The sequence below is a fragment of the Leuciscus leuciscus genome (assembly GCF_965113295.1).
Source record: "Leuciscus leuciscus genome assembly, chromosome: 2".
Classification (NCBI taxonomy): domain Eukaryota; kingdom Metazoa; phylum Chordata; class Actinopteri; order Cypriniformes; family Leuciscidae; genus Leuciscus; species Leuciscus leuciscus.
This window is the reverse complement of record NC_138726.1, coordinates 30385536-30401429: the sequence shown is the minus strand read 5'-3', so window position 1 is coordinate 30401429 and position 15894 is coordinate 30385536. Positions and strand designations below refer to the sequence as shown.

At 38.0% G+C, this 15894-nt stretch overlaps 1 protein-coding gene across 1 annotated transcript in view; it reads left to right on the top strand.

Moving 5' to 3' along the window:
• The first annotated feature begins 7045 nt into the window (after nucleotides 1-7045).
• The window catches only part of bean1 (brain expressed, associated with NEDD4, 1), a 57782-nt gene continuing 48933 nt past the window's right edge, over nucleotides 7046-15894 (top strand). The window contains exons 1-3 of the mRNA XM_082162199.1: nucleotides 7046-7434; nucleotides 7948-8022; nucleotides 8909-9037. Of these exons, the coding sequence (XP_082018325.1) occupies nucleotides 7407-7434; nucleotides 7948-8022; nucleotides 8909-9037 (232 nt within the window). The 5' untranslated portion in view covers nucleotides 7046-7406. The remainder of the gene's footprint in view (nucleotides 7435-7947; nucleotides 8023-8908; nucleotides 9038-15894) is intronic.

Genomic DNA, 15894 nt, shown 5'->3' with positions numbered 1-15894 from the left:
TAATGTGGTTATTCAATTTGTCCCATTTTGTCTGTTTAATAATACTGCTATCACAAAAAGGGCAGTGAAAATTTCTGTAACATGTTGTGCATTGCTCCAAAAGTGGTAGCGCTATTCAAACTCCACTGGCTACCTGTCACATTCAGGATTGATTTTAAAATTGTACTATTTGTGTATAAAGCTCTTAACAAACAGGCCCCCCAATATCTGACCAATCTCCTCTGCCCGTACACTCCATCTCGTACTTTGAGATCCAGTGATCACTGTCTTCTTATCGTGCCCAGATCCAGACTTAAAAAACGAGGCGACTGCACTTTTGCGACTGCAGGCCCAAAACTTTGGAACAGTCTACCACTCTATATCAGACTAGCTCCCTCAATTTCCATCTTCAAAACATCCTTGAAAACTTATTTTTCTCTTGCTTTTAATATCCCTTGACTATGCTTTTTTTAATTTTTTTTAATTTTTTTTTTATTGTCCTGTTTCTGCCCTGCATTTTATCTATTGCCCTGTACAGCACTTTGGTCAGCCTTGGCTGTTTTTAATTGTGCGTTATAAATAAATATTGTATTGTATTGTATTTTTTTTTTTTATTAAGTTAATACCTTTTAGTCACCTGGGATAAAACTCCCCCTGCTACCCTCATTTGTATTTGTAAAGCTCACAGCAGTCTCATTTACATGTTAAAGCATTAGAGGGAGGGGGGTCACGGGGCAAGCAAGTCCCACGTCAATTTCCGACAGTTTGCAGTGTTGCCTGTAAATTGCCGTTTGCAGTCGTAAACCTGAACTTCCACGACAATCTACAGCGCCGGTAACTGTCGAAAATCCCACTTTTCATGCAGTGTAACATGGTTTAAATCATACTTATGTAACGTAAATGCCTCTGGGTTAATGCGAATTAGCTCAAGAATATAGGGAATTTTGGCAATATTAATATTTATAACGCATGGTCATAATTCATAAATCGCATATGCATTTACTTGATCAATTATAGGAAATGCCTCGTTCTGTACTGTCTGATCATTACAGTTAAGAAGAAGTATTCCTGTTTACAAAACTCCAATAAAGTTTGTCTTCTGGCCACGAAGACAAAACCTCTTTGGGTTTATAAATTAAAACTACTCAAAGTAGTTTTATAATATAGAGCCTGTAGCTTTATAGATCTTTTGTTTCATTGACTTTATAAAAAGTGGGTTTTCAAACACAGAGACAGTTAAAAGTATAAATGGGTTTATTAATAAAATGGCACACGCTAGAGATTATAAGCTACAAATATAAACGTACGTAAAAATGCAAACACCAATAAACATTTAACCGAACAAAAACATGAAATGAAAGAAAGAAAGATATAGAGGGAAGATAGAGGGTAACTTAGTCCACAGACCTAAGTCCTAGACACCTGGAACAGCTTTTATAGGAATCAATATACTTGCGAGTGCTCTTTTTGGTCAGGCTGAAGCTGATGCAAGAAGCGAGGATGGTGTCCTGTTTCTGCTGCGTCTTCCGGTGTCGCGGGAAGCTTGAAAGGCTCACTGAATGTGATGTTACCGAGAAAGTTCAGATTCGTCTCCCGGGATGGGAGAGGCTGGAAATCTTAGTTGCAAAGACCGGCAGCTACGACTCGAACATGGGTTCGTTCGATGGAGAAGGCCAGGGCCTCCTTCAGATGTTCCTTGGAGAAACGCTGCGCCGGGGAGAGGATCAAGAGAAGTTGGATGAGTTGGAAGCGGAAGGAGCGGAGGAAGAGAAGAGAGAGCGAGCGTCTGCTTGTGTTTTGGTTTTAAAGCAGCGCGGGGTAACGCCCTGTTTGATGACGGGACCCAATGGAATCTTTCGGTTCTGAGGCGGGAGCGTTTCATTGTTTGTGAAGGAACGCCTCTTCTGATCGTACCCAGAAAAATGCATTAAAACTTTAATACCACATTATGTATAGAAATATAAACATTTGTGCGGAATATAGTTTATATTTCTGTATAAAGAAGCTCAGTACGATCCGTAGGATATCATACCCGACATTAATATCAGTTAATGACACAGATACATCTCAAATGTATCAACACACGTGTCCATTACATCTGCAGAGGTGCATAAATATCTCAATTTATCCCATCACAACCCATAGACAAGAAAACTACATAAAAACATTTCATGCGTGTGTGTAACTTGTATTTTAGGAGTTTCAGAGTGGTTTGGTGTGTGTGTGATTCAGAGCGGGTTTTCTGTTGAGATCGGAATGTCAGTAATGTCTTTGAAGCTCACACTGTCGAGAGGGGGGAAGCGAGTCGTAAACGGGGGTTCAGTTACAGAGTTTGCCAAGTCTGTGGGACTTAGAAAGTGTTTTCACTTTTAATTAGTATATAAATTAAAAGTCCATTTTTTTACCCATCGAGCCATAGTCGTTACACTTATCTGACCATTATCAGTTTGTAGCAGTAAATGAAGAGATGTCTCATCGATCACAAGTTCAGTATGGCGTACCACAAGGCTCAGTAATAGGACCGTTGCTTTTCACTCTGTACATGCTACCCTTGGGAGATATCATTAGGAAGCATGGAATTAGTTTTCACTGTTATGCCGATGATACTCAGCTCTATATTTCTTCACGCCCTGACAAAACTTACAAATTCACAAAATTAACGGAATGTATAGGTGATATAAAAAATTGGATGACTAGTAATTTCCTACTACTTAATTCTGAAAAAACTGAGATTCTAATTATTGGACAAAAAACTTCCTCACGTAATAACCTAGAATAATGTCTAACACTTGATGGCTGCTCTGTTAAGTCTTCATCGTCAGTTAGGAACCTGGGTGTGCTCTTTGATACCAATTTTTCATTTGAAAGTCACGTGTCTAGTATCTGTAAAACCGCATTTTTCCATCTTAAAAATATATCTAAATTACATCATATGCTTTCATTGACAAATGCAGAACAATTAGTTCATGCCTTCATGACATCAAGGCTAGATTATTGTAAGACTATTATGGGTGGTTGCCCTGCACGCTTAATAAACAAATTACAGCTGGTCCAAAACGCAGCAGCTCGAGTTCTTACCAGAACCAGGAAGTATGACCATATTAGCCCAGTTCTGTCAACACTGCACTGGCTCCGTATTAAACATTGTATAAATTTTAAAATATTGCTGATTACTTACAAAGCACTAAATGGTTTAGCTCCGCAGTACTTGAGCGAGCTCTTAACGCATTATAGTCCTTCACGTCTATTGCGATATCAAAATTCCGGCCAGTTGATAATACCTAGAATATCAAAATCAACTGCTGGTGGTAGATCCTTTTCCTATTTAGCACCAAAACTTTGGAACAGTCATCCTAACATTGTCCGGGAAGCAAACACACTCTGTCAGTTCAAAGCTAGACTAAAAACACATCTCTTTGACCTAGCATACACATAACACATTATAGACTTCTATAATTAAATGTTAGGCTGCATAGATTAGCTCAGCCGGAACTGGGAACACTTCCCATAAATCCTGATGTACTCGTTACATCATAAGAAGAATGGCGTGTAACGAGTTACAGTTTAAAATGTATATTTATAATTCATTTTAACGGATTATAATTAATCATAAATATTTTTGTTATTTTTAGAATTGACTGTAGCAGAATTAATACAATTATATTTAATCAGTTCATCCAATGAACAGAAAGCATAATCAATTATTAATTCTAGGAAATATATTATCTTCCTGGCCAAGAAAGGATAACCTTTTCCAACTAAAGTAAATAAAGTTCTAGCAGGATAATAGCATAGGTATCGCTAGATCAAGATGTTTAAGTGACTTCGATATGTGGCAAACACAGAGACAATAAAGTGTCGATATAATGGTTTAATAAATGAAACTAGGGTAGGCTACACACACAACTAAATTAAGCAAAGATTGTATACAAAATCAAGAAAGTAAAGAAAAGTGAAGAAAGAGAGAGAGAGAGAGAAGAAAAGAGAATGGCAAGATTACAATCAGTTAACCACAACCTACGAGAAACATCAGAGAATCAGGGTCACCTTGAAGGGGCACAATAACTTAGGAACGCATCTAAACGTTGCGAACAAGTACTTGTATCGACATTGGTTGTCTTGGAAGTCCAGATGCAGGAGATTCTTGAGATTCTTGCTGATTTTGCCAGGAGTGCACTGAAGCGTTTGTTTGGGTTCTTGGGGTGGTCCACGTTGAATCCAAAGAAGTTAACTTGACGATGAAGTGCCGGAAGGAGACAGGAGAATGTTGTCTCAAAGAGATTGAGCAAAGATATGAACTAATCATATACTCTTAAAGGTCCTATCAGTTCACACCCATTTGTTGAGGTGACCAATCTAAGATGACCGGGAGAAAGTCTTATTTGTTCCATCTTATCTCCATTTGCATGTTCATGCTGGCATGGAGAATTTGTGCAGTCTTTACACAAAAGTATGGTACAAATATTTATGATGCAATTTATCAAAACATGTTGTACACCATTGATTATAAAATCAAAAGGGGATTATGTTGATAATAAGAAAGAGGGGGATTTGAAGACATTAAAGCAGTGATACATCATCTTTGGATATCAACATTGGAAGTTACTCTAACATAACTAAAGAACTTGGCTAATAAAACATAGGGACATGCATAAAACACAGGAGAACTGATTTTAGGGCCAATGACAACAGGGGAGAGGGGGAAGGTTTTCTAATGTCTAGGTCATTTTGATTAAGGCCATTCGTTACAGCATCTACACTAATATTAGTCTCTCTGTTTATTCCGAGGTTTACCGCAGTCCGCCGGATCCAGGCTGTATCCAGATCTGATGAAGGACCTGTGCCTGGACGCGACGACAGCACAATCCTGAAATGTCAACTAGGCTCTTCCCTGTGAAGGCCTCCTTCCCCTCCCTTTACCTCTCTACAGATAAAGCGTTGTCGGGAAAATTCCGGTTCGCGTGGCTATGTGGAAGCGATAAAAATCCTGTATTATTAATTTTAAGGCCAGACAAGAAGTATGTTGAGGGTTGATTTGTAGGGAAGGACTACACGCCCGCGCACATATATTCAAACGCACATACCTATAGACTGAACTCGTAATACGCATGTGCACGCCATCGGCATTCTCACTGGTTCGCGTTTTTGAAGTTTGTGCTGAAAGAACTTAAGAGTTTTCTGTTAAAACGGTGTCGTGTTAGCGGCCCCTAAGTTAATAACTAATTATCGTTGCGACGGAAGTGAATCAATCAAACTAACAATAACTTGTATTATTGCTGGACAATAACTTTATTCTAGAGCTGCTATAAAGCCAAAACAATCTCTGTTACTGTAATCTCCTATTATCACTGTAAAGCTGCTTTGGAACAATCTACATTGTTAAAAGTGCTATATAAATGAAGATGACTTGACTTGACTTGTGTACCATTTTTCCAACACAACAAACAAAAATTTCTCAATTGCACATGGAATTTTTTTTTCAACTAGCCCCAAAAATCTGCTGAGTTAGTAATACACACAACATAAGAAAAGCTAATTTCCTAATTGTTCACACAGCTATTTCAATTACAACAACTAAAAAATGGGGTTAAGAAAAACAACAAAAAAGAAGAAGAATGAGAAGGGGAAAAAGAAGAAGTGTAACTGTGAGAGGTGGTGGAGAGGTATAGTGGAAGGGAATTTATGAGAGGGAGAGGAACAGAAGAGAAAGAGCTGAGCGGAGATGAATAGAGGGTATAGGAAGAGGAGAAGAAGCAAGAAGAGCTGAGGATGTAGGAAGAGGATGTGATTGGCCATCGTTCCACAGTCAATGTCCCGGGACATACAACATTAGAAAGGCTCCCACATTTTTTAACTCCCTCAATGAAAACCACTTTCCACAGGTTGATCTAGAGCAAATGGAGCAAAATTGTGTTGTTGGGACAGGATCCAAGTAGTTTGAGCATCACCCACTTTTCAGGATGGTGTTCCTTCCACCACATTCTCCTTTCCTGAATCCAGTTGAGGAGTTCTTCTTCTCTTTGTCATGGAAAGTATGAATATTGAATATATACATGTGAATATTGAACTGTTTCACCAACAGAGTGTGTTTAGTTTGCTGTGTTAATTGTTTTAAGAGCAGCCACATTCATTTGGAGAAGTGTGTCAAATCGATTTAGAAAAACAGTTTTTGGGTTGAATTTCTTTTCTTTTTTTAAAAATGCAATGCATTCAATTTTTCTAGCTACAGTAAAAGTGAGGTTGTCCAAAGAAAGACTTTCACAGCTGAAAAAAAAAAAAATTTGAACACAATTCTTGTGAACATTTTGTCACAACTTAATGGCATGCCACTTGCTTGGAAATAGGCGTTTGATATTAATGTGAGTAATAATGTTTACTCACTCCCGTTTTGGCCATTAATTAATTGTTCCCAGAACTTATTAAGGTGGTTTACTAATTCACAATATATATATGTTTCTGTTGCGGTTAAAACTATACATTAATAGTTTTTTTTTTTTTTTCATTAACTGGGCAGAGGCCACCCGAGTAAATGTTGAAATTAAGCAATTTTTTTTGTGTGTGTTTGAGCAAGAAAGGAGAAAGAGGCTGTAGATGGTGTTATTTGGTGATAGTCTATCTATCTTTCTATCTATATGGAAATGTCAGTGGCACTGCTGTTGTTGTCCTTATGCTTTCTCCCAGTTTTGTGTATAGTGAAAACAAATTAGTGAATAGAGCAAAACAATTTCAGTTCAGTCAAATAATTTTTTTTTTTGAGTGTGAAGTATAATGTTGCTTTCTTTAACAATACAGCACACAAATATGCACACTTTAGCCTACGATAATAACAAATGTGCCGTGTTAAATACAATTTTTTGTTGTTTCAAGAAGCTCAACATGAAAGTGAGCAGAGAGGAGAGAAAAGCAACCAAGATTATTAATTTCTCTTTTATATCTATTCTATTGAGGCGTATTATTTACTCTCCAAGTATTCGTCTATCGCGAGTGCAGTGCTCTCTCCCTCTCTCTGTAATGGCACAGCATCACCTGCCCTCATTTCTTTATTCAGAAAGCCTTATGAAGTGCCAGGAGACTCAGCCATGAGGTGGCGAGCAGGCGAGGATACACATACAGCAATTGTTAACCGTTATTTTAACAGTCTCTGTGAAAGCGCCGCGATTAAGTAAGAAATCGATTTGGAATTTGGATTCGGATTAAAGCGGCGTTTGCGCAGCTCTGTCAGATGATTTGATGTGCGGCACATGCATGCAGTGAACGAGACAATCGACCGCGCGAGATATTTAGACATGTAGAGGAGATGAATTTGCAGGGCTGTGGTAGATAGGCTGAAACACGTGTGAGGAGGGTAGCAGAGTAACATTCAGCTGCAGCTCTGAATCCACATGGGCTTTGCAGAGCAATCCGAGAAACACTGACGTTTAACTTGCATGGGTCTATTTTCTTCTCTGCGAGCGGGTAAGTAGGTTACTTCACCTGTTCCTTATCTTAAAGTCATACAGACACGACAGTTTTCGCTGTACTCTGAGAGACTGTGGTCTATCTATCTATCTATCTATCTATCTATCTATCTATCTATCTATCTATCTATCTATCTATCTATCTATCTATCTATCTATCTATCTATCTATCTATCTATCTATCTATCTTCTCCCTTCAAAATTGGCTATTTCCGTAACCTAATAATGTTACAACATAAAGGTCACTATGTACCACTCTAAGTTTGTTGAATTGTTAGCCTGGCTCCATGGTAGCTTGTTGCTCTAGTCGGTTGGTCTCCCTTGGTTCTGAATGATTGCACCTGCACACACATCTGAGATCCCAAGATCCCATGAGATGCAATGCTGTCAGAGGCAACCCTGCAAGCAGGGATGCAGAATTAAAATAAAATAATAGCCTATGATAATGATGTTAAAATGGCATCCCTCTCATTTTGACTCTCTCTGTCTCTCTGCCCCTTTTCATTTCCAGTTTTCCTCTTGCACTGTCCTCTTGTTTTCACTGCTTCTGATATAATCAAGACTGGCAAGAATTACACCAAAGCATGTGAGTACTTTTATGCATGCTTTCTCAAATGCGTCCTGTATAATTAGGCATAGTTGCTTTAGGTTATCTGGAGGTTAGTGTACACTTTATGTAGCCTATGCCTTTCAATTATCAGCTGTTGTTCCATTTTAAAGATATACACAATTTGGCTGCAGTTCAATGGAAAAATCTATACTTTGAAGTGGTTTTCTGTTTGTTATCACCCAGGAAATCATCCAGAACAAGAAAATGATGTTTTACATAATTTTTATTATGTGTTTAAATTCCATTTTCATATTATAGTTATGGCACTGTTTTTTTTAGTTTTTTTTTAGAAGTATTGAATGTGATCAAATGCAAATTGTAAATAAATCATTAGTACCCTGAATCATGAATCACTGGTAAGATTAACTGAATAAGCCAGAGTATTCATGAAGTCATCAAGTTGTAGATTTTGTTCTTTGCACTTGAATTAACCATTTCAAAATCAATCAAACTGTTTACAACTCAATGCATACCGTATTTTCTAATCATCTCTTTTTTTGTTCCAACTGGACTTATAGAAAATAGAAGAATAAGACTTATAATCACCCCACGTAAACACTGCAAATTTGTGCTTGTTTTTGCATTGTATACGAGCTAAAGCGTTTAAGAGATGGTTAGTTGGTGTATGTGTCTGGAAAAATGCCCTCTGAACTGACTTGTGTTTTGGCTTTATTTGAATGAAGATGCCCTTTGTCATAAATAATATATAGGGTCTGTGGTCATCTGATTGACATGGGGTGTGTGGTCCCAGGTGGGATGTAGCCACCGGGCATTTAAACATCTGGGTGATCGTCACTTTAATACTTATTACATTCTTTCTATCTCTCTTTCTCTCCCTTTAATCTCTCTCTTCTTCCTGCAGATGAGACCATCATCCTTCTTTGCAAAAAGGAGAAAATCAAAATTGGAACTTGTTTGGTCAATCGATTAGGATGTTACTATAAGAAAGACTGTGGCAGGGAGTACATGTTGATGAAACTGATTTGTTCAGGTAAGCAAAACATCCAGTTTTCAATATTCTGTAATTATAAAATGCATTCAAAGAGTGTGGAGATTTTTCTATCATCCTTTACTGTCTCTTCCAGTCCATGATTTGTTTCTCACCTACTGCTGGTGGTTTATGTGTTACATACACATCTCGTGTTACAGAGTTACAGACCACAATTTTACACAAATTTATGGAACAGAGGCTTCACACTAGGGATGCTAACGATTAAACAATGATAGATAAATTGTCAATAATAATTTCATTTGGTCAAATAAGAGAGGTAGTTTTGAGAAGCGTGCGGCTCATGCAAAACACGTGCAGTAGACACACAAGAATAAATGGGGCATAATTACTTATTATAAATGTATTAATAGGTGTGTTGGACTTGATGTGGTGCTGTGCAGACCAATCATTGTGTATGACATCAAAGTACTGCGAGAGCAATTAGAAAGCATACGGAACCATCTGCTCTCTAATCGCTCTTGCGATACTTTTATGTCATACACTGATCGGTCTGCACAGCACCGCTTCAAGTCCAACACACCTAATGTCTTCAAGCCATGCAATTGATTAGTTTGGCTAGTCGTTTATTTTGAAACATAATTAATTGTAAGCTGGTCCAATGGCGGTATCCGATAGAACGGGTGAAGGTTTCTGCGCATTACTGTCTTTCCTTTCACGCAACACAACAAGATTAAATGAAATACATTTTCTCATTTGTATTACCTCGTTATTTCATCTGACTCCATAAATGAAAAAGGTTTTAATGATATCCGAGCATCATCAAATGTGAGCGAATGTTTGATTATTCCCACGTATGCTTATCTAAAGTAACATTAAATTAAAACGGAGGTAAGACACACACAAATTTAGATTGGTCAAGCAGCATTTTTCCAATTCTAAACGGAAATTCACTTCTTGTCTTTGCGTACCATGTACACTTGTAGTAGTTCCAAATATTAGTCGTCACTAATCTAACGCTAAACTTGCGGTAACATACAAATCCGTTTAATCTACTAGAATAAAATCAAATGTAACAATTTATTATGTCAGGTAAATGTATCATGCCAATTTCATAAATACAAAACATCTAATGCTCTGGAATAAAGAGAGAAGATGCGAACCTGACATTATAAAATGATGCGGAGTGTCTTGCATACACTCCGCATCACGGGCTAATTTGAGTTACAAATCGCCCTGAGCCTCTTTGTTGCATTTCTTTATATAGACAAACTTCTTTCACATGGAAACATTTGCTAACAATGGGAATTTGAATTCAGAGTTTACACCTTTTGGGAGCAGAATGACATTTGCCTGGAGGACCCACCCTCCTCTGTGTGCAAGTTCTCTAAACTCTTAACTTTATTACCTTTCGGTTTACTTCTTTGGGAATGAGACATTTGTACCAGTCGCACAGATGCATTTCAAATGATACCAAACATGTATAATCCTGTATGATAATTATTCACATTAAACCATATAGATTTTTGAGTGAATATCTGGTGATCTCAGCGTGAGAGAGAGACAACATGGGGGAGGTGATTGACTCGGGGATGCTAGTTTCTCAAGAGAGAGTCAAATGTTAATTTCGAGAAAGGTCCTTTGTCTTCTCGGGGAGTGGTCGTTCCTCAACCAGACTGCCTGGCATTTTCTAATTTCTCAATTCTTACATAACCAAGGGTCCAAAAAAACAACACCAAACAATCGATTTTACTGAACATGAGAACTACTTGCTTGTGTAAACGCCTCAATAAATGTAAACAGAATAAACAAGTAATAATATCCTGGTTGAGAAGTGATGATTTTCCATTGCTGTTTCAGCTGTGCGCTCCTATTCTATGGTGCATGGTAAATCAAGACTTGTCAATCAGAGCGATCAAACCAATCTGAGCGCTCTCCAGCTGTAAAACAGTGTCCGTTTGGTCTCTACACATCGTCCCTACCCTCTATATCTACCCACCATACCCGAGATCCAGTTTCCATTGATTGAACTTTCAAATGACGTTGGAAAACACTGTGTCATGAACGCAACGTGATCAGATCCCAGAAGTCCTGTAGCTTTAGCCAAGCAGCATGTCATGTTACTCCGTGATCTACGCATTGTCTTATGTTGTATTCGGGCTCGGTTGAGACAACCTGCTCTAAATAAAAATATGGGATCTACTACGGTTTACTAATGTTGCGGGAACTTACAGACTAATACATGGCACAAAAGCATCATGTGTAAACTGTTTACACGTGCATCGGTGGCACTTTCTCATACAAGTACTTGGTTTAGTTTGGCCTCTAACTGAAACAAACATGCTCGTTGTATTCTGCTAGTTGAGACCTTTTCAATGCTATATGACACAAGTCTATCTGTTATGTATAATGATTTTACAGATCACATTTTCATTTAAATCAGTTATTTTTTCATGCTGAAAAAATAGAGCAATTCTGATATGTTAGAAAATTTAAAAGCACTTGTTAAGGTGCATATTCTCTGTAGTCACTAATGCCAATCTTCTAAACTTTAAAACAACACCTATTGTGTGTTGGTTAAGCAAGTGGTTGTTAAGTAACATGATAACTTAGTAGCGTCCCTGGCTTCAGATTTAAGAGGTTAAAGGGATACTCCACCGTTTTTTCATATTAAACTATGTTATTCCCTTAACTAAGACAAGTTGATACATACCTCTCTCGTCTCAGTGCGTGCACTCAATCGCTCTGTCTTGCGGCGAAACTTTGTTAGCACTTAGCTTAGCCCAGTTCATTCAATATGGGCCAAGCAGAGAAGCTACCAAACACCTCCACGTTTTCCCTATTTAAATACAGTTACTCGCGTAGTGTAACTCGACCTAGGACGGTGACACAAAACAAAACGTTGCGCTTTTCTAAGCGTGTAAAATGGATAACTATATTGTATGGCGGAATACCATAGCAAGTGCTTGTAAGCACTTCGTCTTGGCGCAGTAATATCTTCACTAGAGGGAGCGGGGGCCCGTGAGAGGATTTTTCACGAGTGAAGATATTACTGCGCCAAGTCGAAGTGCTTACAAGCACTTACTATGGTATTCCGCCATACAATATAGTTATCCATTTTACACGCTTAGAAAAGCGCAACGTTTTGTTTTGTGTCACAGTCCTAGGTCGAGTTACACTACGCGAGTAACTGTATTTAAATAGGGAAAACGTGGAAGTGTTTGGTAGCTTCTCTGCTTGGCCCATATTGAATGAACTGGGCTAAGCTAAGTGCTAACAAAGTTTCGCCGCAAGACAGAGCGATTTAGTGCACGCACTGAGACGAGAGAGGTATGTATCAACTCATCTTAGTTAAGGGAATAACATAGTTTAATATGAAAAATCGGTGGAGTATCCCTTTAAGGATAACGATTAATTGTTCGTTAATTTAAACAACAATTGATTATGGGAATTTATGTAAATTGACATTCCTAATTCACACACTTGTGATGTTGATACCAGTTTTATCCTGAGGAATAAACAAACAAACCAAACTGTAGGCAGCTAGCTGGGGGTCGAGACAGAAACCATGGCAACGTGGCTCCAAGTTGTGATTCAACTGGGCTATCTTGACACTGAATTGATTAAGCAGGGTTGGTTTAAAGGGAGCACTTTTCTCCTCAGTTTGTCTGGCAGCTTGAAAGAGCTCAGAGTTACAGCACAACACCATATAAAGCATGTAAACTACTACTCAAAGTGGCAGAAATGTCATATAAAGAATTTAATGAGAATTTAAATGTTTTCATACATATATTTGACTGAGAGCGATACATCTTCTCGTTGAATTACGTAAAGGCAGGTTGTCAGCCATCAGGGATTATTCTCAACCCTGGGCAAACAAAGAAAAAAAAGAAGAAAAAAAAAGAATAGTTTTGCTAGTTGATTCAATATTAGAAAAATGGTTCCTGAATGTTAATGCATGCTCAAGGGACTGCAGTTACTTCTTTTCCTTGCAAATATTTAATCAGAATATCATCTTTTGTTATTGCTGTAATTATTATATGAGACCAGTATTGTGAAACCTGAGGCAATGTGTATGTGATAGATGTGACCAGTAAAGAAAAAAAAAGAACACAGAGGCAGCAGGCTACTGCAAACGCTTAGGGGTTTATTTCTAATGAATGGGGTTACAAAAGTAAAGCAAATGTTAACCCAACTGAGGTAAACCAAAGTATTTATAAAGAGAAAAAAAAAAAAAAACTTAACTAAACATGAGTCACTGCATTTGCCTCTCAAACAGTTACAGAGGTCTAGGGACTACAGGACCTGTTCTCTCACAGAACACAACTAACTTATACAGAAACTTAAAAATAAATTACATTGGTGGCCTGCACCAATTAACACAAAAAAGGGGGATACGCATACACATAATGGCCATTACACAAAATAAACAATTATGAAACATCAAATATAGCTATATAGCTATATATATATATATATATATATATATATATATATATATATATATATATATATATCCAACACTATAGATATTTAGCTGGAACCGTATACGTCCGAAGTTTCCGTCCGAACCCCTTTTGACGGTGCACCAGCTCACGGGATTCAGACGTAACAAACTCAGCAAACTAAACGTTAAAGAATGTGCGCACTTAACTCCAAACGAAAGTTTAAATAAAGTTCATTAAACCAAAATAATGTTGTTGTGCATTCTTTACTGTAAACAAATTCCATTGAATAAAAAGACAAACTCTAGCCTAGTCCCAGACTAACATGCATGTTTGAGCTGTTTTAACTGAGAGAAACTTTCACTGGCATATCTTAAAATTTGTCACTGCCATTGTTTTATCTTAAGATGCACACCAGTAATGTTTTTTTTTTTTTTTTTTGGCATATTTATAAAAGCTAATTATATGTCCCAATTGAACTAAGGCCTAATCCTGGCTTAATCTAAGCCCTGTCTGTGAAACCAGGCAATTATCTTGTTCGCTAAGAGGCCATCATCCTCTTTTAAACACCTTCGTAAGGGACAGGCAGTCCCTTTAGCCATAGTGCGTTTAGGGCATCTGCTAATTCGGACTGACCTTTAGTTAAACTGTTTACCGTCACAGAAAATTGTATCTACTTACACTGATGATGTCACAAGGCTTTCAACACGTAGCAAAAGAACATGACGTTGTATTTTGTTTAACCTTACCTCATTGATTTAAAATGCCTGTCTTTGGAAATCGTTGCATCTGGGGAGACCAGATGAGATTGGCTGAAATTCGGGACGGGGTGGGGGGGTGGCGTGTAGGCCTACTATGATATTAGACTACATAGCTTATAATAAAAGATAATGAATTTCAAACCTGAACCAAACATATTTTTATTAAAAGATCAACAGTCTGCCATTAGTCTTTAGTCTGCCACATAAAAACAACAACATTAAAATCATGAACTCAAATGTCATTGTGAAAAAACAAAAAATCAATCAATCACTCCTTAACGACTGGCTGCCTGCACATTCACTGTCCTTGCGGCTGCTGCAACTTGCGCTCGCTTATCAATGCATATCTAAATTCGCGCCTATGGTATCTTTGTAGAACTAAAAAAATTTAAATAAATAAAAAGATGCTGCAGCCAATGAGTAGCTGGCGGGGGTTGGCTGCAGGACGACTCAACCTCCACTGACAGTGTTTTATCAGACAATAACTACTCAAGATTTTGCTTTAGTATAATTTTCGATTAGACAATTAGGACCGGATTCGGGATTCGGAACAACAGCTTAGATTCCGGGACTGTCTCGAATTTTTCGGGACGTCTGGTCACCCTAGTTGCCTCGTGTTGTGTTGGTTAGGAATTATGTATAGAAATGGGTAAGGAATAATGCTTTGTGAGAAATGTAATGTAGTGGATGAGACAGACTGAGATATTAGGCTATATTGAAATATAATCAGTTTTATTGTCATGTATAGAACCCCCTGCATGTATTCATTAACATGAATATTTTTCATCATTAGTATTGTCAGAATCTTTCAGAATTATATTTTCCTGAGGTAGTGATGTGTGGCACCTGAAGACAACCTGTAGTACCTTAGAGTTAGATCACTTAAAATATTGAAATGTACCGTGTCTTGCTGCTTTCCCCAGATGTTAAAATTTCATGTGCAATGCAGAAGCCTGCAGGTCGTAGGACTCCGTATGCTTAAAAATGCACTCACATAGAGTAGTGCTCTCTAGTCCCTCCCCTCAATTCAGTCTGATACATGATACATTGCTCATCTATCCAACACTTTAAATGTCACAGTAGCCCTGTGGTCCCTGCAGCCAGCTTTTTTCCAAGCTCCCAGCCCCCACAGTAGAAGAAAATAACAAGAAATAAATACTGATAAAAACCTACATTGTTTTGGCTGTCAAGGACCAAAGGACAAAGCGCACTATAAAAGTATCATAAAAGTGGGCCATAGAACTTGTGCATCATAATGCAGGTATTCTGAAGTATTACAATAGCTTTGTATAAAGAACAGACCAAATGTAGGGTGTTATTCATTGAAAATATTCATCATCAAATCTCATGGACAACTTTTATGCTTTTTTCCCCCATTTTTTGTTGCATGACATATTATTTTACCTGGTACATACTCTATTTCATATTACTTACTGACCAATTAGAGTTAGTATTGATCAGCAGGTTGCCTGCTGTGTTGCCATTTCCTCTGTTCCTGATGTGACCTTCAGTCAGGCAGTGTCTCAGCTGGTTAGATCTGTGTGTTGCAGCCAGGTTGCTGACGCTGGCTCTAGCCCACTGGGGATGCCCCTGCTGTGTGTGTGGAATAGCACACCCATCATACCTCTCCCTGCATCATTGGCACAGACAACATCCACCATTATTGCTACTACAGCCCACTCATAAACACTCG